Raw genomic sequence first — 22410 nt, 5'->3', positions numbered from 1 at the left:
CTATAAAATCATGTTACGAAGTAAAAGATTAAATTCCCAGTACAATGCGTGAAAACAAACGATGATGCAACGCGAGCTCGTATGCAATGTATGCACATTATATTCAATATATTCACCGATACCCGTTCGATGTTTAAAAGAAATAAGTCTATTGTACGAAGTGAAGCAAAGAGGTATAGAGTACAACCATTTACTATAATAACATACGTGCTACACAGTTAACTAATTGTTCGAATATTTAAATTGCGGTAACGTTTACATTGTTCTCTTTAATAACGTTACGCAGAGCTCGCGAAATTGAATCTACCGAGACTGTTCGCCATCGAATCGAAACGAAAACTTCTTCGTGGTTTTAAGAATGAAAACTTTCTCAACGACAAAACGGATTCTCGGGAGCTACACGTACTTAGACACATATATAGCGGCCGATTTTCTGTACACCGTGTCACCTCAGGGGCAGATTACTTATTCAAGGTTTAACGAGGAAGCCGTCGCCCATGTTGCAGCCTAGCAAGTGTAATCGATGATTCACTCCCCCTCCCCCCTCTCACACCGATTTATACTCGGCCGATATTGCGTTACGTAAATACTGCGAGCCAGTGTGATCTATAGATCGTTTCGTGAGCGACCGGCTAAGAAACCGTATTATCGAAAGCAGGACTACTCGTCGGAAGTACGAACAGGCATGCAATCCTACGTACGAATCGTGGATCGTGATCTCTCGTAACGTCGTTTCGTCAAGGACGTATTCTCGCCACGATTTAGATCTAACGCGACCAAAATTGCAGGGTCTGCTGTCTTCCTACTCAAGTGTCGAAACTAGCTTAATGGGAAGCTGCAGAGCTGGATAGAACCTGTTTCGAAGATGTTTCGCCCGATTCGTTGATGTTTGGATCGTGCTGGCACGTTTGAGAAGTACTTGTACCATCTGTAATTTTGTATAATAATCGTAGGACGATACGAATCGTGAATAAAATATTCAGTACAAAGATGAGAAGTAACGAATAGTAGTAATGTACTTTCAATGGTCGAGTCTTGCAAGTGACAAAAAAGACTACATTGGATTGTTGCGTAAGTTCTATGCATCGATTTCCTGGGCGAATACAAAGCAAATATCTTATCGCTTCTAAGAAACCCTCGGCTACAAATGTTGTCCAGAAAGTATAGAGAAAGTGGGGGAGAGAGAGAGAGAGAGAGAGAGAGAAAGTGTCTAAACAGAAGTTACTTTGTTAGAATTTTTTTCTATTGAGAATGTATTATACAGCTTGCTAAACGATAATGATAAATTTACAGGATATTTCGTACAACTTTAATTGTGTATTCGACGCATTGAAACAGTAAAGAATCGTTTGTGTAAAGTCTTTTGTATCTGACTTTGTTTTCAAGTTAGAGTCGTTTCTCGGTCATGCAAATTGTTGAACTATCTTCAAGATACAGTCGGTCACATATCGAGTGTAAACAGTTAAACAGAAGGAGTTCTATTAGTCAGAATAGTAGGAAACATTACTGAAACGGTGTAAGTGTCTAAACTGAAAATCATAAATATTTATACGAATTTTTTCTATTACTTTTGCGTATTGAATTCATCGTTGAAATTATGCTCGCGTTTGATCAAATATCTGTATAATTTAATTATGCATACGCGCTTTTGAAATTGAAATTTTTCCCTCGTGTGTAATAGAAGACAGAATTTCTCAGCGAGTCAAAGATTTCGTACGTATTGTGTGCAGCTGGAAAACTTGTCAACCGAATTATTCAAAGGACCTAGATATGTGTGCAATGTATCCCCAGTATCCTGCATTTCGTAAGAAGAAGGAAATAGTTATTTTTCTCTGGAGTATCTTTTCTGAAACGGAAACAAGTTCACGCATATTTGAGCCAGGAGGGAGGGTAGCCACGGTGGGAAAATGACCGCGCCAGACTCGAGAATTGCTTTGATATGAGGTAATGCGCACCGCAAAACACGCAAGACGTATTACGTAATGTTTAAACTGTGTACGAAGCACTGGTGACCGGGTATACTGCTATACATTTATTAACAAGCGATTGTAGTCGTAGTTTCCGCCAGGAGGAAACTATTGCTCTTAATTTTCAACTAACAGCCGAGAACTTGTATCAGCTACGGAAATTTTGCGAAACACCTTGCATCGACCATCACTGCATTCGGATAAAAACCACCGAGTAATCGCTGAAATCTTTCCGCGAATAATTCATTGACGGAGTAATAAGATGTTTGTAACACCGACTTATACATTTAAACATTAGTTGCTTCTCGGTAGTGTAAAATCACGCGTTAATTTTTCCTCGACGATAACTCGAAATGTCTTTGAACAAAGTTTCTATGAAAAGTGATTATATTTGTTAGTTAGAAAAATTGAAAAATAAATGTTTTCTATTAAGTATATAATCGAAGAAGGAAAAGCAAATCTTTGAAGAATAATTTTAATTCGTTAAATCGATCGGTATAAATATTAAAATGTTTCTTGACCCTGCCGAGGATTACCGACTACATAAAATGTATAAGAATTCAAAACGGAATTAATAATTATTAGATGGTAACCTTTTTGAAAAGAAGCAATTAGTATATAAATATTAAAATAAATATACACCAATGTTCGTGGATTTAAGAGGGAACGTTTACGCGAAAATCATCTACCAGCAGTTGCTAAAGAAAATTTAAAAAAATTGTAATTATATTTAATTTTCGACGCTGAATTTAACGATATAAATATAAATTTGAAACGAATATTATAAGTTTCAAATAATATAAGACTCGCCTAGTATGTGAATAAAAATTTCAGTGAAAAAGTTTCATTTTCGTAACAATTATTTTCAAAGAGAAGGAATTTTCTTTTTCAAAAATACGTCCGGTATAAAGTATTCATAATTGGTGGCAAAAATTTTTATTAAATTAAGGATCGAAAATTGTATCGAATTGTAATGTTTAAAAATGTTATCTTCAAAGCTACTGGTAATTGATTCTTACGCGAATACCTTCTCTCGACAAAATTAAGATATATGTGTGTATTCAAGAAATCGTTAACGACGTTACACAGTAATTGGCCAATATTTCAAGTGAATTGTATAGGAATCCGATTGGAAGAATCTTTTTCCATTAGATTGTATTGAATGCAGGATAGATGCGGTTAACGTGTATGACAAGCATAAACGGTATATTTATGATTATATTTGGGTGCACGGGTGTGTCAGCGAGTTTCTTGCGAAGGGGGGTCAGTAGATCAGTGCGTCTGCACAACAAAGGCAAACTAGGGACGGTAGTATACTACTGCCAGTTCCTACTTTCTCTCCTAGAGACGCAGACATCGTCGTTAATGAAATAAAACCTTATCGCGGTCTTGAATGTGACCGATTAAACTTTCCAAGAAAAGTTTGTACCAGCAAGAGAAATCGCCTTCATTTTTTCGATATAAATTATACAATCGCTCGATGCAATGTAAATGTAACACAAAAGAAATAACGCAAATTGCCCAATATAATGGGAAATAAGTATTTGTACACAACGAGAAGCTCGATGTGAAAATTCTGATGAAAACTCGGTTTTTGCACAGAGTTTAAGCGCAAATATAATTTTATTCCTCGTTTGTAATTTCACAATTTCTGTACGATAATAATAGAATTTTTGTAGAATATTTTAACGTTATTACGTATCAATGAGGCTATTGATCATTGAATTGCATCTCGATGCAAAGTTACACGTGTAGCTGATGAAACGAGGAATAATAAATGTTAGCAAAGGTTTAGAGTATATATTGGATAAACAAACGATATAAATTAAATGTGAGATTAACTATGTAAATTTGACTTTCTGGACGATATTGGAAAAATTTAAAAAGGAAGATTCTACAACGAGTGAAATGTTTATTTCAAAAAGGATTTGGTTAAGATTGTGAGAAGAGTATTAGAAAAAGTAAGAAGAAAGCGTACTTTGTACAACTGTTATCCAATTGACTATTATAAAGTTTCATAGAGCAGAAACTATTTATTATTTATTTTTTGTATACTTTCGTAATCTTCTCACAGTTTATTCTTAAAATAAATATTTTACACGTTCAATATATACTTCAGAGATTTTCGAACGTTACCGTTCTAACATTACACATTATTACAGACATAATAATATTCTTCCTAAACACCGGTTCCTTTTATTTATTACGTTTCGTAACCGCAAAATGTCGTATTCTACAATCGAGTGGACAGTTACTTCATCGTAACGTTATGTAAAGAATAAATAACATTCGTGTCTGTTTTCTATCGGTTATAATAGACGTATATATGCCTAGAAACATTTTAATCGCAAAAACGTCAGAACGAGATCGTAATAATTGTTTCGATATAAAATTTGAAGAAAAACTGGTACACCTTCTGCTCGGGGAATGTCACGGTATTGCGAGTAAATAACAAATAATTAATTCACGAGCACGGCTGAATTATTCTAACAATACTTCGTAGATTGTAAAAATGTTACGACCGGCAATCGATGTAGAAAAATCGGTGAACAATCGTGTATCGTAAGTTCATCCACCTACTCGATCGCAATAACGTGTTCGTCAGCAGCTCCATTGGTAAAGATCAACGAATTGGTTCACGATTCGCATTCAAGGATTACCGATCAAGCCGATTTACGTTGCACGTATTAGCGCGTGTATTTGCGACCGAATCGAATGGGTGAAAGAACTGCAGAGATCGTGCTGCAATATGCGCCATGCGCCCCGTAGACGATGATATAACGTCGTGTCACCGCTTATCATCTACGCGTGCACGAAAACACATGCACGTATCGTGTTTTTACACTAGCGTACATATATACGTGCACTCGACGATCGGCGCGAACTATTCGTTACGCGTGCACTCTGCATCATGGTCGGTCAACCTAGCTTAACCTTCTATTACATATGGCACGTACACACGAATATCCACTCACATAAGTGCAAAGTACTGATACGGTTACGTATATACGCATGTAGTCTGTTTTATGGCAGAAACAGCCTAGAGATATGCTTTCTTAGCGATGTAACAAGGTTTCCTGTACGTTTTTGTATGCACATGTTTGTACATATATACCTGATGCTTAGATACAAGTACAAAAATATATATTATATGCGTACTGATACGGTTACGTATAAACACGTAGTCTGTTTTATGGCAGAAACAGCCTACAGATATGCCTTCTTGGCGATGTAACAAGGTTTCCTGTACGTTTTTGTATACACATGTTTGTACATATATTTGATGCTTAGATACAAGTACAAAAATATATATTTATTATATTCGTACTGATACAGTTACGTATAAACAAGTAGTCTGTTTTATGGCAGAAACAGCCTACAGATATGCCTTCTTGGCGATGTAACAAGGTTTCCTGTACGTTTTTGTATGCACATGTTTGTACATATATTTGATGCTTAGATACAAGTACAAAAATATATATTATATGCGTACTGATACAGTTACGTATAAGCACGTAGTGTATTTTATGGCAGAAACAGCCTACAGATATGCTTTCTTAGCGATGTAACAAGGTTTCCTGTACGTCTTTGTATGCACATGTTTGTACATATATTTGATGCTTAGATACAAGTACAAAAATATATATTATATGCGTACTGATACAGTTACGTATAAACACGTAGCCTGTTTTATGGCAGAAACAGCCTACAGATATGCCTTCTTGGCAATGTAACAAGGTTTCCTGTACGTTCTTGTATGCACATGTTTGTACATATATTTGATGCTTAGATACAAGTACAAAAATATATATTATATTCGTACTGATACAGTTACGTATAAACACGTAGTCTGTTTTATGGCAGAAACAGCCTAGAGATATGCTTTCTTAGCGATGTAACAAGGTTTCCTGTACGTTTTTGTATGCACATGTTTGTACATATATTTGATGCTTAGATACAAGTACAAAAATATATATTATATGCGTACTGATACAGTTACGTATAAGCACGTAGTGTATTTTATGGCAGAAACAGCCTACAGATATGCCTTCTTGGCGATGTAACAAGGTTTCCTGTACGTTTTTGTATGCACATGTTTGTACATATAAGTATACATCTGATGCTCAGATACAAGTGCAAAAATATATATTATATGCTTTCGGATAGTTATTTCCATCAGCTCTACTATTATTGTGCGCTAACGTGACAGTGATAAATTGTTTTACTTTCCTTTTATCGTAGCTTATACGTCGAATGATTAATGCTGTTTAAATGTACGAACGTATGTAAGTACGTATACATTGAGCCGAGTACGTGTACTTATAATTTCTATAAAATTTATATTATTACTTATAGTGTACTACAGCGGCTATACCAATTCAGTAGTACTGGGTCAACAACGAATGATAATGGCTGTAAATTACATCACGATTATCAATAAACTAGATCACGGTAATAAATGTTGCCTATCCGATAACAACTGTGCATAAAACAATGTTTAACAGCAAACTATTCGTTGAAAATAGCAAGGAAATATTTTACACGACGATTGTTAAGAAATCGATCTAAGCAGACGTTCATGTTTTTCGTCGAATATATTTTAGTTGAGAAATACACCTTTGATAAATGTATATTTCAAATTTACTTAAGTGCAATATATAAATACATATTCACTTCCCATCGAAATACATATACGTTTTACCAAAATTTAGCAAATTTACACCGTACTATCTGTGTACGATATACATTTAGAATCACTGTACATAAAGAATTTTTTGATCGACTGGCAAATCAAGTTACAGCGTGAATATAACGACAAGGAGAAATAATCGATAACTGAAAATCAATTTCGTCGACAAAATTGAGAACTATACGATCGATGATTCACGTGTTTTCGTTTATCGTAAAATCTATTAATCGTAATTATCATTTCGGATACTTCTCGAATATGTTTCTATATTTATTCATAAACCGTTTTGTAAACCGGTTTCGTCTATGCTTCGAGTTCCTGTAATAATTGTACATAGGTTTCGTGCGTTTGAAGTACAAGACTGATAGTATTCGATAAAAATGCACGCTTGTGAAAAATGAGTTGTCGCGGTGTCCGGTAGTGGGGTTGCATCGCGTTAAACCCGCGAACGCACAAACGAAAACTACGAGAAGTACGAATTGCAGACGAAGGTTAATATGTGAAAACGTATCGATATATATAACGCACGACGTTGTCTTATTCGACGATGTAGTTGCGTTTATTTTAGCATGGTTCGAACTTAATGAAATACAATTCCGGTAAAAATTAATTCGTCGATACTTGTCTTACACTTCGACAATCGTATTATCTTGTTTCCGATAGTCTAACAAACGATGCACTTGCATGCCCTGTTTACGAATTTATCGTAAACGACAGTTTGTGGAATTATTGGAAACTTAGATGCAAAATTAATGGTCGAGTTATTGGAATATATATTAAATCGTATGGCTTCGTTACGATTTATGAGCTGTGTTTTATTTCCACGCTAGATTACTCGCAAATACTCTATTGATACTCGCTACAATCTTGTTCGGCGAACGTTTCATTGGCTAAGGTATCGAAATTGCTGACTTACCAAGCGTACAAAGAGTTACCGTCGTGGCATTGCACATGTGACAATAGTTGATCCGATAAAAGGCACACTTACGCAGAGGGACACTCACCTTTAATTTACTGGCGAACGATCATCGCAACTTCTTCACTTCATAACCGATGGTGACACCCGATTTTGCAAAAAAGGAAACGATTGTTGCGAGAAATCGAATATTTCGAACACGCGTAAGCACTACGCGAACAGCGAACACTAACGCAGACTCGCAGATTGCCGCCTGGCCGGCAGAGCGCCAGAATTTCGGAATGCTTTAAAAAAGTGGATACCTTAAGATGGCGACACCTTCTGACAGAAGCCTCAGTCGGGATTGGATCGCCAATCGATATTCTACGCGAAAGGAATGATGGGATTGGCCTTTTGCGCCTTCGTCGAAAGGCGCGTGAAGGAACGTTAAGATTATTATGATTGGTTATTTAGAAATATAGAATCGAATTATTTCCAATCGACTTTCCTTATATTAACGATTTTGTTTGTTGCGAAGTTTGTTTAACGGAGTAACATGTAATTTATGAATTTATTAAATATATTGTAGTTACATCAGGTTATAACTTAATTTTCTTTACAAATATAAGAAATTAATTTCGTTAAAATAACAATAGAGTGATTTTTTGGTTCAAAATTTATGGGAATCATTTACAAGGTACATTTTGATGTACGTATACAATACATACAAAAATCACAGAATACCTTATGCGTGATTAATAGATGTGTATAAGTATAACGTAATATGTGCAAATATTATGTTAATTTTAAAAAACTGTGACAGAAAATGAGAACACGGAAGATTCGACGCATCACAGGAACAAGGGGGGAAATGTTTTATGTCAGCTTCAAAATTCAAAGTGGTTACATACTACCACATAATTCATTTATAAACAATTCGAATATTTATTTTATTTAAAAAATACGTAGTTTACATTTTCCATTGTAATGCGAAACATGTGAGAGTTTGATTCTTTCCCAAATTTTTCTCTATGCAACACATACTTAACTTCATTCACTCAAAGCATATTGTAACCTTACATGGTATTAGTATATCCATAAAATTGATTCGATAAATTTTTATACATTTGAAATTATGTATCTAGTGAAACTTCAATATTTTATGCCTGTAATACTGGTCTCTCGTGTTTACCTTCTAAAGAATCATTAACAGCTGCGTATCCAGTACCTCCCTAAAAAATAATCAATATTTTACTTTACTGTTTAATCTATTTCAATTATATTCTTAACAATTACCCTTTGAAGAGGTATAATATCTGCTTCTGTCAATTTTGTACTGTCCAAGGGATTAATCCAATCCTTCTTTATGATTTTTTCTACACACTCCATTGTAATTACATCACCACTATTAATAAAACAAAGTAACATTTATTTGTATTGAATATATAACCAAACAAAATATTAGTATATAAATAACCATACGTTGTTCTTATAATTGCACATGGAACACTATTACTTAAAATGTCGTGTGTAATAGGACACATGTATCGTGCTTGTTTAACAATAAAAGATTTTTTATCATCCGGATCTTTTACTTCTGTAAATTTCACAGGAATAAGATCTTTTATCTTTAGTGGCTTTCCACTAAGGGGACAATAGATTGTTTTATCTGGCTTCTGCAACATTATTTCTTTTGCCTCTGGTGTTTTTGATGGGATCCAAAAACTAGGTAATATTTTATCCTTGCCATTGGTCATATTAGAAACTGAAGAAGTTGGTGCGACTAGACTCTGACTTCTTGAAACAATATTTTTCTCTCCTTTTAAGAACTTTTGTAATTTCTGTAATTCTTCATTAGCAGTTTTTTCACGGAATTTTTCCTGAAAGAATTATAAAATTCAATTGTAAATGATAGATATAAAATTGTTATCGCACTTCTTTACACTTACCTCTTGTTGTTGTTTTTGTTTCTCATACTCTTTCAATTTTCTTATGTACTCTTTCTTTTTGGTTAAAACATATTCTAAAATTGCCTCTTTATCAAATAAATAGCCATCCTTCCTAAAAATATAAAACTAGTAATACGAGACAAGAAAGATTAGCAAAATATATAATAAATTCTACAAACGTTATGACAGGATTTCTGCAAGGTTGTAACGTGAGGCAGCAACAGTCGAAGTTCTTAACAGAATCCTTTCCGACTCTTTGTGTATTTGTTCCATAACCTGAGGCTGCTGCATCTTTCTTCTTTTCATGATACGTATAAACTGCACCAGCTGTACAGTTCCTTGCGTGCCGTGTCATGTTTTGTTTACCGACTCACCTCATTCTAACCTGTATTTCGGCAACATCTTTATTGTTACGCCTGCGCAGTAAAGTAGCGCCATCGGTGCTTACACTTTAATTTAAATACAGAAGTGGGTACAAAAAGTGTATATTTTGAATTAAACTTTTCAAGTTTTAAGGTAAAGTAAAATGTAGTCTAATATCTTGTTTTTCATTTATATTAAGTTATACTACTGATATAAATAAAATTCTGAAATAACATATCTATTTGTTATATTACATACAACACAATTTACTAGTACTTTTCTCTAATATTTAATTTTTACAGTATAAGCTCAGATATTGGATGACTCAGTTACAACAATTTCATTTAAAAAACATTATAATTATTTTTTCACTATGCTTATTTTTCTCAATAGTATGGAAATAATGCTCAATTTCTGTATATGCATAAATGCAATTTTACAAAGTTTTATAAATGATATAAATTTATTTATACACATTATAGGAGTCACAAATAATCACTATTTACAATTTCAATTATGAATTATAGTATTTAAGATTTTAATTATAAAGAAAATATAACTATTTTTTCTCCTTATTATAATCACTATCTGATGTATCATCTTTTTTATGCTTTTTATGTTTCTTGTGTTTTGACTTCTTCTTCCTCTTCTTACGTTTGTGTTTTTTATCCTCTTCGCTGGAAACTTCTGTTTCCGAGTCAGTGTTACTTGTTTCCGATTTTTCACGCTTCTTGGATTTCTTTTTACTCTTCTTGTCTTTGTGTTTCTTTTTTGCCTCCTTTTGTTTCTTTTTTAATTCTTTTTCGCGTAATTCAGTTAGAGGAGTTGCATAATTTTCATCACTATCAGAGCTTGTACTGCTAACGTCCAAAACAATCTCTTTGTTTGGATCGACTTTGATAAAGTTACGACACTGATATGTAAGGTGTCCAGCATATCCACACTTTTTACACGCCGGACGTACGTGATCTTTATTTTGTGGAATCAGCCTAGAAAGGAACTCTGGATCCATATCTACAAAACAGTGTAAAAACGTATTAGTATTAATATTTTACGATTGTAAACCAATATCATGAATGAAACTCAAGAAAAGGTTATAAAAGATTATAAAGATTTTTAATTATTTTGTATGTAATGGATATAAATTGGTTTGTCTAATGGTTATTGGTTAAATACATATAATGTGTTTATAAATGTATACAATACTAACCTCCATTTCAATACTGACCTTCAATACAAGAAAATTTTATCTATCAGTTAATTGTACAAATGGTTTCCTTTTTTCTTTAAACAACTTTATACATTTAGAATGTTAAATTCACTACATTATGTTATAAAATTGGTTACAAACATTTAAAACTACAAATACAGCCCCCACTTAGTCGTAACATTTCAATATATACGCCATCTATGACCCAAATAAGTACTTACTTTGATATTTATATATCGTGGGCGGATTATTTAAATATGTAATAAAATGGTCTACGAATGTTATTATTACTAACAGTTACATGACTCACCTTGTAATTGGAGTGCAATGAAAATTTTGGTTCCTAATTCATACGAAGACAAAATATGATATAATTTTAGAAAAACATATCATATTTTTGTTCGGAAGAAGTTTTATGAATTAAATTTCATAAGATTTAAGTGCATTTAAGCTTATAACAAAACATCTGCTATTTGATCTACTATCTACTCTATGTTCGTCAGCAATATCTAATAATTTGTTTAAATTACAATAATTAAACAAATTTCTAAGAATTTGATCGAATTTGATCGAAATAAAAAGTAATTCAAAAATAAATTTATTTATATAGAAAGAAATCTTTTTATTACAACATTATAAAATCTACATGTACATAATCCACGCTAAAATACATCCATAAAATGCAGCGCCGTTTCTTTTTTTTTTATAACGTCCGAGATGGTATCGTTGACAACGACGCTTGCGAAAAATACATCAATGCGATATACATTTAGTACAAAATAATCATGTTTACGTTATATTTCAATGTACTATAACTAAAAAGGTTCGCATTGTTTTAGATCATATTATGTTACGAGGCTCATGAAACGTACTACTCGTCTAAGTTAACACAGTACATTAATATTCGCTACGCTACATTTTGATCAATCTAATAGAAAATCTCTTAGTACATGATTAAGTAATTTGTTATGCTTCGTCATGCAGACGATGTAATGGACATTTATTCGGACACAACATCGATTTCATTTTTTTTTTCTTTTATTATTTTACAATGGAGTAATATTAACGTTTTTCACGTTTCTCATGAACAAAGTGTACATTTTAACTCTATGTTTCAATCACTTCGATCAAGATTTGCGCGAAGAAAACGAGAAACTTTATTGTGAGTTTATGGTCCTCAGGGTTTCAAGTGTAGTAGCTCCCGACAATCTCGTTTAAAAAGTTATAAATGTACTCAGACAGCCATTGAACAAATTTTCAGTAAGAACAACTGAAATTGATCGCAATCGTTTTACAACGTTGCAATCAAATTATTGGTACGTTTCGATAAAAGTTTATGAGACTTTTTTAATTGCCAATTATCGGTAGTTTTGTAATTGTGAAAGATTTCAACTGTATCAAATTGCAGTCTTCGTCTCCTTCACATTGTGACTGTCTGAGCATTATGTGTACGATAATCAATTTTAGAAACTGTTTTGAAAAGTCAAATGCCCACATTGTGTTCATATAAAGTTGTAGATGTTAACAATTTATATACGTAATATTACGCAAATAATCTAAAACATTTTCAAGTGAAACGGATTATAAAAGATCGTGAGAATGAATCAATGCATATTTAAGACTGTATTCATTGTAAACGGTGTAGTTCGTGATACGGTCGAGATGATTCTTTGTAAAAGAATAAGTAAAAAATAAGAAATTATATTTCTTTATGCAAGGCTTTGGTTTGAAAAAGAACGAAGTTTAAAAAGGTCTTAACAAACGCATCTCCTTATAACTTGTTATTTCTACTTACACATGTTTGTATTTGCAAATACATACTGCCAAGATACAATTTACTTTCTATGGTGTAATCCAACTATTTTATTTAATTCTGAATTTATATCGGATTATTCAAATAATTTCTTAATCATATCTATCCGTATACATACATGGATGAGCGATAAAAAGAATAAAACAGAGATTGATCAACGTTAATTTTTTACGAGGAATCATTTACTTCTCAGTTGTACCACGAATTGTATAACTTGCATTGTCGATACGTAATAGTATTAATTAACAATTTTTTATGAATGATTTTAAACGATTTCTACATATTTAGGCGTATATCGATGTTTTGAGTATTTCTCATCAGTCGAGTGGAGGTATTTTTAAATTTTTACAGAATAAAGAATTTGGAACTCGTAATAGATAATTTTGATATTTAGACAACACAGATGATATTATATATTTAATACAATTTTATGATTAATTAGATCACAATATTTTCAATGTACATATATATGTATGTATTAATGTTCGTCTTTTATAATATTAGATCATTGTATCTGTGTAATCGAAAAAATAGAGAAAAGTATTAATCAATGTTTCAAATTCCATACACATGAAAATCAATGGGTCTACATCTAAGTGAACATAAGATATACAAAACTGAGAATCTTAAATAAGTAACTTTTCATTCACTGACTTATTTGGGCCTTTGAAATTGAAAAAGGATCGTTCCTGTTAAAAATAAAAGCATCAAATCTTCAAATGAACACTTTTGTTATACGCAAAACCTAAAGAGCATTCCATTTTTCACTAATACGTGTTATTACAAAGGATAGTAATCAGAAAATATTAACAATGTTATCTCTATTATCTACAACATCTAAATACTGTTTCTTATTTTACGAACGGCACTAGATCTACTATTGTTTACTACTAACTACGCAAGAAATAATAGTTGATTCCGAACATAATTAATCTTTTTTTTTTATATTCGGCGGTATATAACAAGTAGCACCATATAATCGTAGTGGTATTTTTCTCGCAGCACTTCTTTGCAAGATGAATCAAGCAACAGGATAACTTCTGGATCGTATAAAATCCATTGTAGTTATTTGTACTACTCTTTACATTGGATTCCAGAGAAATAATTTTATACTTACAATTTAGACCATTAGTTCAAAAGTAATTGTTTATATTTCTTGACAATTTATTGGAAGAAATCCAATAATTGGATTTGCGTTATTTGATTATTCTTGAGTAGCAGTATTAAGATATTTATTGCTACTACATATTTAATAACAAAGAGAAGCAACAAAGGAGCGTTAATTTTTCTGCGCAACACATTTACTGCCATTGAAATAAAGTTTTATTTTGAAACAACGAACTCTTGAAATAATTTGAAACCGAAAATCGTGACATTTCTATAAAACAAAGTCGAGTATTTTGTTTCAAAATGAAATTCTTTTCTTTTGCTACCGATACACGTGAATTGTATTACATTTGTACAAGTCATTGTTGCACGGATACATTCTCGATAAAATATGTTATTATAAAATAAGAACATGCTTCTCCAAAAGTATACCGTTGGACGGACACTGCATAAATAGTAAGTGCGTTTAAGACAAAAATATTCGAAGGTAGAATTTAGGAGATATGCACATAATTTTTACGACAAGCGATGTGAATACGCATGCAGTGCCTGTCGATATTCCCGCACATTTTATTTAATGCGTTACTGTTATGCATTCTTAAATATACATATTTCATACGTGTAGGAGGAGTACAATATACGCGTTACATGCGTGTATAATATTATAGGGTTTCTTAATTTATTTATTCTGTAATAATTAAGATTAATTTAAGAGTATTAGAATGCCAGTGTAATTGGTTGAATTATAATTCGGCAAACGTAGATGTATTTTCAATAATAAGAGTTTATAAACTGATATGGATTACAATAAGAATGATAACTTACAATGTAGTCAATAATACAATTATAAACGAAATGTTGAGAAATGAACCTATTATATAAATATTTAAAGAGAATAGTACTTGTAGGTCGATACTTAATATTCGTGACTAGAATGAAATCATTGGACCGGTTTGTGAGTATAGCGAGTCTCACGATGGCATCTTTCCTATTAGATGCGCAAAGAATAATTCACTCGATATCGTATTTTGTTGCTCAAGTGAAGTATATATATTCTTCAGTTTAGATATCCTATATACGCACATTTACGAGTTCGTTAAGGAGTTATACGGCTAGAATACTTTTTTTCCGATACAACATAAATTTCACGACCGCTACACGTCTTGTAATCGAGAAAAAAAAAAGAGAACAATTACTTGTCCGGTTACACCAGTATCATTTGCCACTTCGTTAAGATCAAATGTCTACTTTATCATAATTTTCATTGCATCAGGTTAGCTCATTCGTTGGAACAACGAAATTCCGTAATTCGTTCATTGTTTCACCCTCAACACGTTTCTGAAGAATTTCTCTCATTTATCTACTCAAATTTTTACTATCATTTTCCGACTTTATTCGAGAAGTATGGTAAAACTGGACAATAGACGGACTAGCATCAAATCTTACGACGAGTCGTAGTTGTAACGGTCGTAGAATGAAAAAAGTGTATAATAAAAAAGTAGCCGGGAAAAGTAGTTACAAGAAACTTTTTCCTGGTCCCATTTCTCAAGCATTATCATCGTCGGCATTTCATATTCCCCGTTCTTTTAGATTTTCGACATCTGATTTAGATGGCGAAAGCTTCCGATGAAATTACCGTAACCAAGGTTTGTACTCGTATTCGAACGATCCGTTTGCAGAACTTTTAGCAAACTTTCCGTCGCGCTGGTCGTTTGAAACGTCAGTTTTAAATTTTGCACGAAACCCCAACGAAAACATATTAAAACTGCATCCGTGACTTAGACTTCCATTTCGACGCTATTGAGGAGCATCGGTTCAATCGTTCGGTCGGAGTCAACAGACAGTTTCCAGTAATGGAAGGGGAGATAATAGAAAGGGATGCATGGTTTCAGTCACCGTACAACGAATGGCGTTCGTTCTCTCTATAATTACGACGTTAATAAATTCTTTTCCGCGATAAAAGATATTCACTGTCCAATAAACCGAGGTAATTCAATTTCTTATGAATTTTTAGTCTGCCCGACGAACGTATCGTGTGTCTCGTAAGAGCAATTTCATCGAGTATACAGCACCGTTCATAACTATTCAAACGCCGGTGAATTTTTAATTCACCTCAGAAGTGTCTCGTATCGACCTTCTTCAGATGTTGACAACATCCGAGTTGACGACATCGTTCGAACTTTCGAGTGAAAAATTTGATAAAATTGACTCGTACCATTTTCATTCTTTGGAGATTTCTTCGCGAATGTTAATTATGTATACGAATCCTCGAATCACTGTAATATAAGTATCCATACTGACTACGAAGAATGATTTTCGTTAAAGGGCTAAAGCATAATTTATCGTCGTTCAGATTGTGCAAAATTTAAAACTATAATCCGTGTTTATGCCTCGCTACTGAACAATCATACCTAAAAGTGTGATCACAGATTGACAGAAGGCATGTAACATACAATATATTATACATACAGTCAGAAGATACTTCACTGCAGTAATATATCAGTTAATAAATAGAATTACAGGACGAACTATATACGAGCTATATGTACAACGAATACGATTCTTTTCTTTATAAATTCTGCGACACGCCTCGAGCCAACAAAATAAATTTACGTTTAATATTTTTCTGGAAAATGTTTCTCTCTTTCGCTGTTACCAAGCTTGAAGCAATAAATCCGAAAATACAGTAGAATGTCAATTATTTGGATCATTCTAACATTTTTATTACGATTTGACTTCGATTAGAATAATAATAACCGTATAAATCGAACGTAAATTGAATATTTTTGTCCACTGTTCGTATTTCCAAGTCCTTATTTCAAATTCCAGATCTTAAATCATATTTTTCTGTGATGAAATGAAATTTTTCAACTTGGAAAGGAAGCACTTGTGGAGATATATAATAGTTACGTAAGATTCGTTTTAATCTGATAATTAATGAAACACGTTGTACCAACATTTTATAAAATAATTCCTTGTACTGTGACACAAAATTTCACGACAGGCCGTTGTATTAACAATAAATGTGTAAAAATAAACGAGCACAAAAAAGCTGAAATTATTGTCTATTCTACAACTAAAAATAATCCTTTCACCATTTGTGAGAAAGGAAACTACACAAAAGAAAGTTTCTCTTGCTTGAGAAATATAATTCGTAGTCGACTTAATTGAACGAAATTCTACTGGATTCTGAACGTTCAAGATTCTTCTTACTCTCGTTTGTTATTGATTAAATAAGAAATTTTTCTTAGAAAATAAAATAAGTAATACGTACATACATATGAATGATATTTTTCGAAACTTCTTACGTATAACGTATAAATAATAATCACAAATGAAAGATAAACTATATATTATACAAACAAGTAACGTTCTAAACTTCTGCTTTTTAGGTGTAATATTATAGTCGAAGCATTTATTTTATTTTTTGTTCCAAACGAGATACTAGTTTATTAAATATGATATTGAATTTCAGTCATATCTCGTTCACTGAACAGGAATTTTACTCCTTATGTTTCAACATTTCCTCCCTCAATGTTTCACAGTAAATATACATACAATAGCGTATCTGTAGTAATAAAATTCATATACTTCTCTAATAATCTATCTAGTAAAATTTCTCCTTTTTTCTCGTTCTTTCAAAAATGTTCTCTCTGACAGTCTCCAATCGTGGAATTTTTGTGTACAATCGAAGTTAAAGAAGATCGATAACATTGAATACTATATGTTTAATAATTTGTAGGGTTATTCGGTTCAAGGTACTGGCAAGACGGAATGAAGAATGTTGTAAAAACGTACAAGTAAAGAATATAATTTCGTTGAGACCAAATTCAGGTATTAACTTTTCGTCGCGTAGAAAATGTCCACTCGAAACAGTGCGACATAAAGAAACATTTGGTCGATACTAGACATTTTACGGTTACTAGGAAGGGTGTCGAGGGTGTGAGGTTAAAAGGATTTTAGTTTTATGGATGTATTTTTCCTCGAATGGAGGAAGAAGAAAAATTACCATTTAAAATGGTGAAGGTTAAATATGGGGGTTTTTACTTTCTGTCTCTGTAGTAAATGCATGTAGGTCCAGCATATGTTTCAATATTGTACGTTAATTTGTTAATAAGTGGTAAAATATGAAAGTTCCATTGTTTGTACATAAATTAAGACACAATCGTACAGAAAAATATAATACAGTATTACAGAATTTCTTTTGCTCTGATACGAATAACAATTTAAAATAAATCGTATGTATACACGCGAGTATACACGTATATATGTAATATATACGTATATAAACATGGTAGTACAGGGCATATATACTTAAAAAATATCCGTAGAAATGAATATACTATATATTTTTCTTTACTTTGTATCGAGTCGCTTAGATACTTCTTATAGTAACATAATGCAAAACAATATTTATAATAAAAATTATATAACCATTTACAAAATGCTAATCTGTTTCATAGTAGCCTAATAATATAAAAATTAATCGAAGATAGAGATTGCGATAGATTCGCTCTTCTAGTTTCTTTTATGTTTCATTATTTTGTATTATAGATTAATGCATTATCTTTTTGGCGTTGACATGGTGCAAAAAGGAACTATATTTTCCAAGAACCTACTTAGGTGGTAAGGAAAAATATTTCTATAATAGTTGCCGTGTAACTTATTTAAATTTAAATATTCTTTTCATTTTATAATTAATCTTTGCAGTGCAATTGTATAGCATAATGTAAAGAAAAATAGTATAATTTTCCATGTGTTGGATTATTACAATTTTACAAGTACTATTTGTAATGATACTAGAAGAGCGAGGAAATATATAAAACATAATATAAGTTTAAAAAAATGCTATTGCGAATAAAATAAAACGATCAATAAAAAGAACAGAAACTCTAGAATATCTATGTTATTTAGAATATCTATGCTATGTTTAGAATATCTATGTAATATATATAGTATACTAAATGGACGTATCTGAGGTACACAAAAGCTGCTTGATAAAAGAACTTCTGGACTAAATTAACTCGTCGACTTCAAAGTTCGGAACTTTCAGATCTTCGGAGTGTGAGAAAAACTTTCTTCGATTAACTGCGAACGTTAAATACGGTTGATTGCGTGACTTGAACAATTAAGAATTTGTAATTAAATTTTGTTGTAGCGTCACATTAAACCAGAGAGGGTAATCGAGAAATTTATATCACAGAAAGTACATGTATAACTTGCACAAAATGGGTACTAGCTTGATATTATAAATCTTATATTCTCTTTCCAGATAAAAGCAAAAAGCTTGTGCTTTGGGATTGAAAAATTAATGAAAATATTTTCATAGAACCGAGTATACTGTTTTTGTACACGTAACTGCAAGGAACAATTTTTAACGCGTAGTTAACGTCCTCGTACTTCTGCTTGTACGTAAATTCAGATTCGATAAGTGTTAATTTTATTTCAACTGTATCTCTTTACGATTTTTGTGCACATTTAATGTGTACTAAATACATAGTCATAATCAGTGACAAGTGGTGCAATAGAAACTTTGTTTTTGTTTTTTTTTTTTTTAATTTACTTGTAAGTCATATACAAAACTAACTGGTACCTTTACTCACAATTTATTACTTTTGATTTGATTTTCATTTATATCGATTTTCAGTATACAGAATCCAACTATGCGTTAAATCTTAAGATGTAGATGGAAACGATTCTCGTTCACTACTTTCTACCGTGGAAATTGATTTTGCTCGGAACGTGCCGAAGACGAGCATTTTACATTCCTCTTTCAAGGGTTGCCACAATTTCATTCACCGAGCAATTTATTGCAGTAGATTAACCGTAATTTGGGATTCAATGTCTGCGAAACTATCACTTCTTCGATGAAATTTAAACCATACACACCGTAGGTCTAAATTGCATCAGTGTAAATTGCTGTTTCAGTATGAGAATATTACATGACTAACCACTTCCATCGAGACTCGATCCAGGCAGTAAGCTATTATCAGGAAACCGCGTAGTTGAGATCTTTATTCTTGATAACAGGTTGCAGTGCATATTGCAATCAGACAATGTAACGCGTTTCAAGGCAACCCATTCTCGGAGGAGATAGTGCAACATGGATCGGAAACTAGTGCTTTTAAAGTACTTCAATGTTCGAAACACGTAGACCAACTTCTAAAAAAATATTTTCTGCAAGCGTCTTAAATATATTCCTGGAAACTGTATACTTGAAAACATTGCTAGAACGACACAGCATCATGTTTTCTCGCAGCTTTTGTTTTCTGCTACAAATTCTTCATAGCTTTATATTGCTGTGCAAAGAGCGTTAATTTGGTCTTGAAACGAGGTCGTTACTAAGGAGAAAGCAACGTTGCTGAAGTTCGTAATACATTTTACGTCTAAACCATGAAATTATTTCTTATCGTTAAATACGTTGAATTTTATATTCTCTATACACAAACGTTCTGCAATTGAGAAGATTTGCACTAACAAAATACAAAACGCGTTTTATAAAAAAATAGAAGTTCTACTTTGCAACTCCACTTACGAAACTAAAGGACTGTATTTTGTATATTAGTATAGAGGTTCCCTTTTTCTCGTGAATTAATTTGGAGAAATTCTGTCCTGTTTTGAAGAAATCATTGTCCAAAGAGCAACCGCGACGAATGTTTTTATTGGATATGTAGTTTCGTAAAACAGTCGACTCTTGGAAGAATATAGACGGAAGGTGGATAGATTTTCTTAGTATCAGAATGACAATAAGATAAAATTTCAATGGACGGCGATTGCCTGCTTCAGTGTCAATCACAATCTCTTAAGTATTTGCTTTCGATGCTTGCATCAGACGTAGCGCGCTTCAAGCGCAAATTAGCCTGACTTCTGTCAACAATTGGACAATACTTATACCGAAAGTGGAAGAATAAACGATACAAAGACTCATTAGTGCCAAAATAATAGTAGCCACGTTACTCTACCGTTGAAGCATTTTTTGACAGACCGAGGAACAGGCTTGTTTCCACATACATAAGCGTAAAACACATTTCTCTCGATATAATAATCGTTTAAAAATTAATTAACACAAACGAGATATTCATTATCGAACCGCGATCAAAATACGAGAATTATACAGTAAGAAATACTATTGCTGCAACTATTGATATTTGAATATCGAATGAAGATGGAATAGCCATCTTTGTCACGCTTTCTCTTAACTTTCAATTTTCTAGGTATCGGTAAATTTGTTCCCAGAACTTCGAATTTTCATTATTCAATGCTTCTTGTATAAGAAGAAGCGTGATCAAAGGCAATTCGAACGATCCATTAGTGTCCATAAATTTGGTTAAATTTCGTAAAAACAACAATATCGGGCCTCGATCTATTGAAACGATATTCGAACACGTGAAATGATTATTACGTACTCAAGATATTCGAAAACGATTATCGATCAACGCAATATGTAATAACCGGTGGGGAAAATTTACGAATTGATTGCGATAGAATGTGAAAAGTGACGGCCTGTTGAGGACGAGAAACGAAAGATGAAAAATGTTTCTACTGGACGGCGATCGTTTGCGTCGACGAGGATGTAAGCTTTCACAAGTATCCTGATCGTCAAGTGCTGTGTTGAGTTTAGAGCTCGTAAACGTCACGTACGTTAGGTCTGCCTATGTGGACCCTGGTGGGCCGACAGGAAGCCGGACTTGTATAGGAATGGATAATGTGAACCCTCAAGCGTACGTCGCTGGTATTTCTCCCTCCGTCACCACGTGTCCTTCTCGAGAAACTCACCGTGGTCTTGCAGCAGCAATAATGGAAAAGCTTCACGTAGGCGCTGCGAAAGTGTCGGTCTGCCACGCAGTAGAGGAGATTGTTGAAGCAAGACTTAGAGAGGGCGAACCAGGCCAAATTGTAGAGGACACGGGCGCTTATCGGACGAAAGGAGTTGAAGCATACAGCGCTACCAAATGGAAGCCAAAAGATCACAAACATCACGCAGCTATACATATTCGCCTTGGTCAGCTCGTAGTCCCAAGAGAAAGCGACCGGCGGCTTGTACGAACCCCTGGTGGCGTGTCGAACTCGAATCACCAGCTTGACGTACAGGAAGGTAGTCATCAAAGTTGGTAAACCTACTAGGAGAGTGGCTCCGATTATTTGTTCCACGGTTACTCCACTGAATCGACGTCGGCAAAAGTGTGGTCCTACGTCCAAGAATAATTGCAGAACTACCGTCATTATGGATATCAGCCAGATGCCGATGATCGTCACTGTTACTCGGCTCGACGTCAGTATGGCGTACCTGGAAATACGACCAATCATGAAACAGACGCGTCGATAAAACACGGATAATTAAATATCGTCCAGCCGGAATTAATATCCTGAAATACCCTCTTTTGTTTTTATAGGACTCTCGATTGCGTTCAAACCG

The 22410-nt window shown here is 33.2% G+C and overlaps 4 protein-coding genes and 1 long non-coding RNA gene across 11 annotated transcripts in view; 1 reads left to right on the top strand and 4 right to left on the bottom strand.

Moving 5' to 3' along the window:
- Nucleotides 1-7832, bottom strand: part of Cyc (basic helix-loop-helix ARNT-like protein cyc) — an 81134-nt gene extending 73302 nt beyond the window's left edge. For 2 of the 3 annotated variants that reach the window (XM_076315330.1, XM_076315334.1), the window contains exon 1: nucleotides 7662-7832. The gene's annotated coding sequence lies outside the window, so the exon portion shown is untranslated. Of the gene's footprint in view, nucleotides 1-7573 lie in introns of all 3 variants that reach the window. The other variant, XM_076315333.1, reaches the window with a different exon arrangement.
- LOC143148085 (uncharacterized) lies at nucleotides 643-5218 on the top strand. Of its 2 annotated transcripts, XR_012992398.1 has the most exons (3): nucleotides 643-1071; nucleotides 1294-1516; nucleotides 1731-5218. It is a non-coding gene; the product is annotated as an uncharacterized LOC143148085 (long non-coding RNA). The 2 variants fall into 2 exon arrangements; XR_012992397.1 differs by lacking the exon at nucleotides 1294-1516 and having other exon boundaries at nucleotides 4130-5218.
- A 582-nt stretch (nucleotides 7833-8414) lies between the features above and the next one.
- On the bottom strand, nucleotides 8415-9891 carry LOC143148098 (nitric oxide synthase-interacting protein homolog). Its single transcript, XM_076314017.1, has 5 exons — nucleotides 9681-9891; nucleotides 9502-9613; nucleotides 9035-9432; nucleotides 8849-8957; nucleotides 8415-8784 (listed from the first exon to the last, which is right to left on the bottom strand). The coding sequence occupies exons 1-5, from the start codon at nucleotides 9854-9856 to the stop codon at nucleotides 8713-8715; spliced, it is 867 nt and encodes a 288-aa protein (XP_076170132.1). The 5' UTR covers nucleotides 9857-9891; the 3' UTR covers nucleotides 8415-8712.
- Nucleotides 9892-10206: 315 nt separating this feature from the next.
- On the bottom strand, nucleotides 10207-11233 carry LOC143148271 (uncharacterized). 2 transcript variants are annotated; one of them, XM_076314455.1, is made up of 2 exons: nucleotides 11075-11233; nucleotides 10207-10878 (listed from the first exon to the last, which is right to left on the bottom strand). In XM_076314455.1, the coding sequence occupies exon 2, from the start codon at nucleotides 10874-10876 to the stop codon at nucleotides 10424-10426; it is 453 nt and encodes a 150-aa protein (XP_076170570.1). In that variant the 5' UTR covers nucleotides 10877-10878; nucleotides 11075-11233; the 3' UTR covers nucleotides 10207-10423. The 2 variants fall into 2 exon arrangements, with proteins under 2 accessions (XP_076170570.1, XP_076170571.1); XM_076314456.1 differs by having other exon boundaries at nucleotides 11093-11233.
- A 10349-nt stretch (nucleotides 11234-21582) lies between these two features.
- LOC143148599 (adenosine receptor A1) overlaps nucleotides 21583-22410 on the bottom strand; it is a 239460-nt gene continuing 238632 nt past the window's right edge. For all 3 annotated transcript variants that reach the window (XM_076315082.1, XM_076315080.1, XM_076315081.1), the window contains one exon: nucleotides 21583-22281. In XM_076315082.1, coding sequence (XP_076171197.1) covers nucleotides 21612-22281 — 670 coding nt within the window. In that variant the 3' untranslated portion in view covers nucleotides 21583-21611. The remainder of the gene's footprint in view (nucleotides 22282-22410) is intronic.

The sequence above is a fragment of the Ptiloglossa arizonensis genome, chromosome 6 (genome assembly GCF_051014685.1).
Source record: "Ptiloglossa arizonensis isolate GNS036 chromosome 6, iyPtiAriz1_principal, whole genome shotgun sequence".
In the NCBI taxonomy this organism is placed as follows: domain Eukaryota; kingdom Metazoa; phylum Arthropoda; class Insecta; order Hymenoptera; family Colletidae; genus Ptiloglossa; species Ptiloglossa arizonensis.
The sequence above is the reverse complement of the archived record's forward strand: the minus strand, read 5'-3'. Positions and strand labels throughout refer to the sequence as shown.

Excerpts from the sequence above, each read along its gene's own strand:
- LOC143148271 (XM_076314455.1), bottom strand. The coding sequence starts at position 10,876 with ATGGATCCAGAGTTCCTTTCTAGGCTGATTCCACAAAATAAAGATCAC.
- LOC143148098 (XM_076314017.1), bottom strand. The coding sequence starts at position 9,856 with ATGACACGGCACGCAAGGAACTGTACAGCTGGTGCAGTTTATACGTAT. Across the intron at positions 9,614-9,680 it reads TGCAGAAATCCTGTCATAAC|GAAGGATGGCTATTTATTTG; the intron begins GTTTGTAGAATT and ends TTATATTTTTAG. Across the intron at positions 9,433-9,501 it reads AACAAAAACAACAACAAGAG|GAAAAATTCCGTGAAAAAAC; the intron begins GTAAGTGTAAAG and ends TAATTCTTTCAG.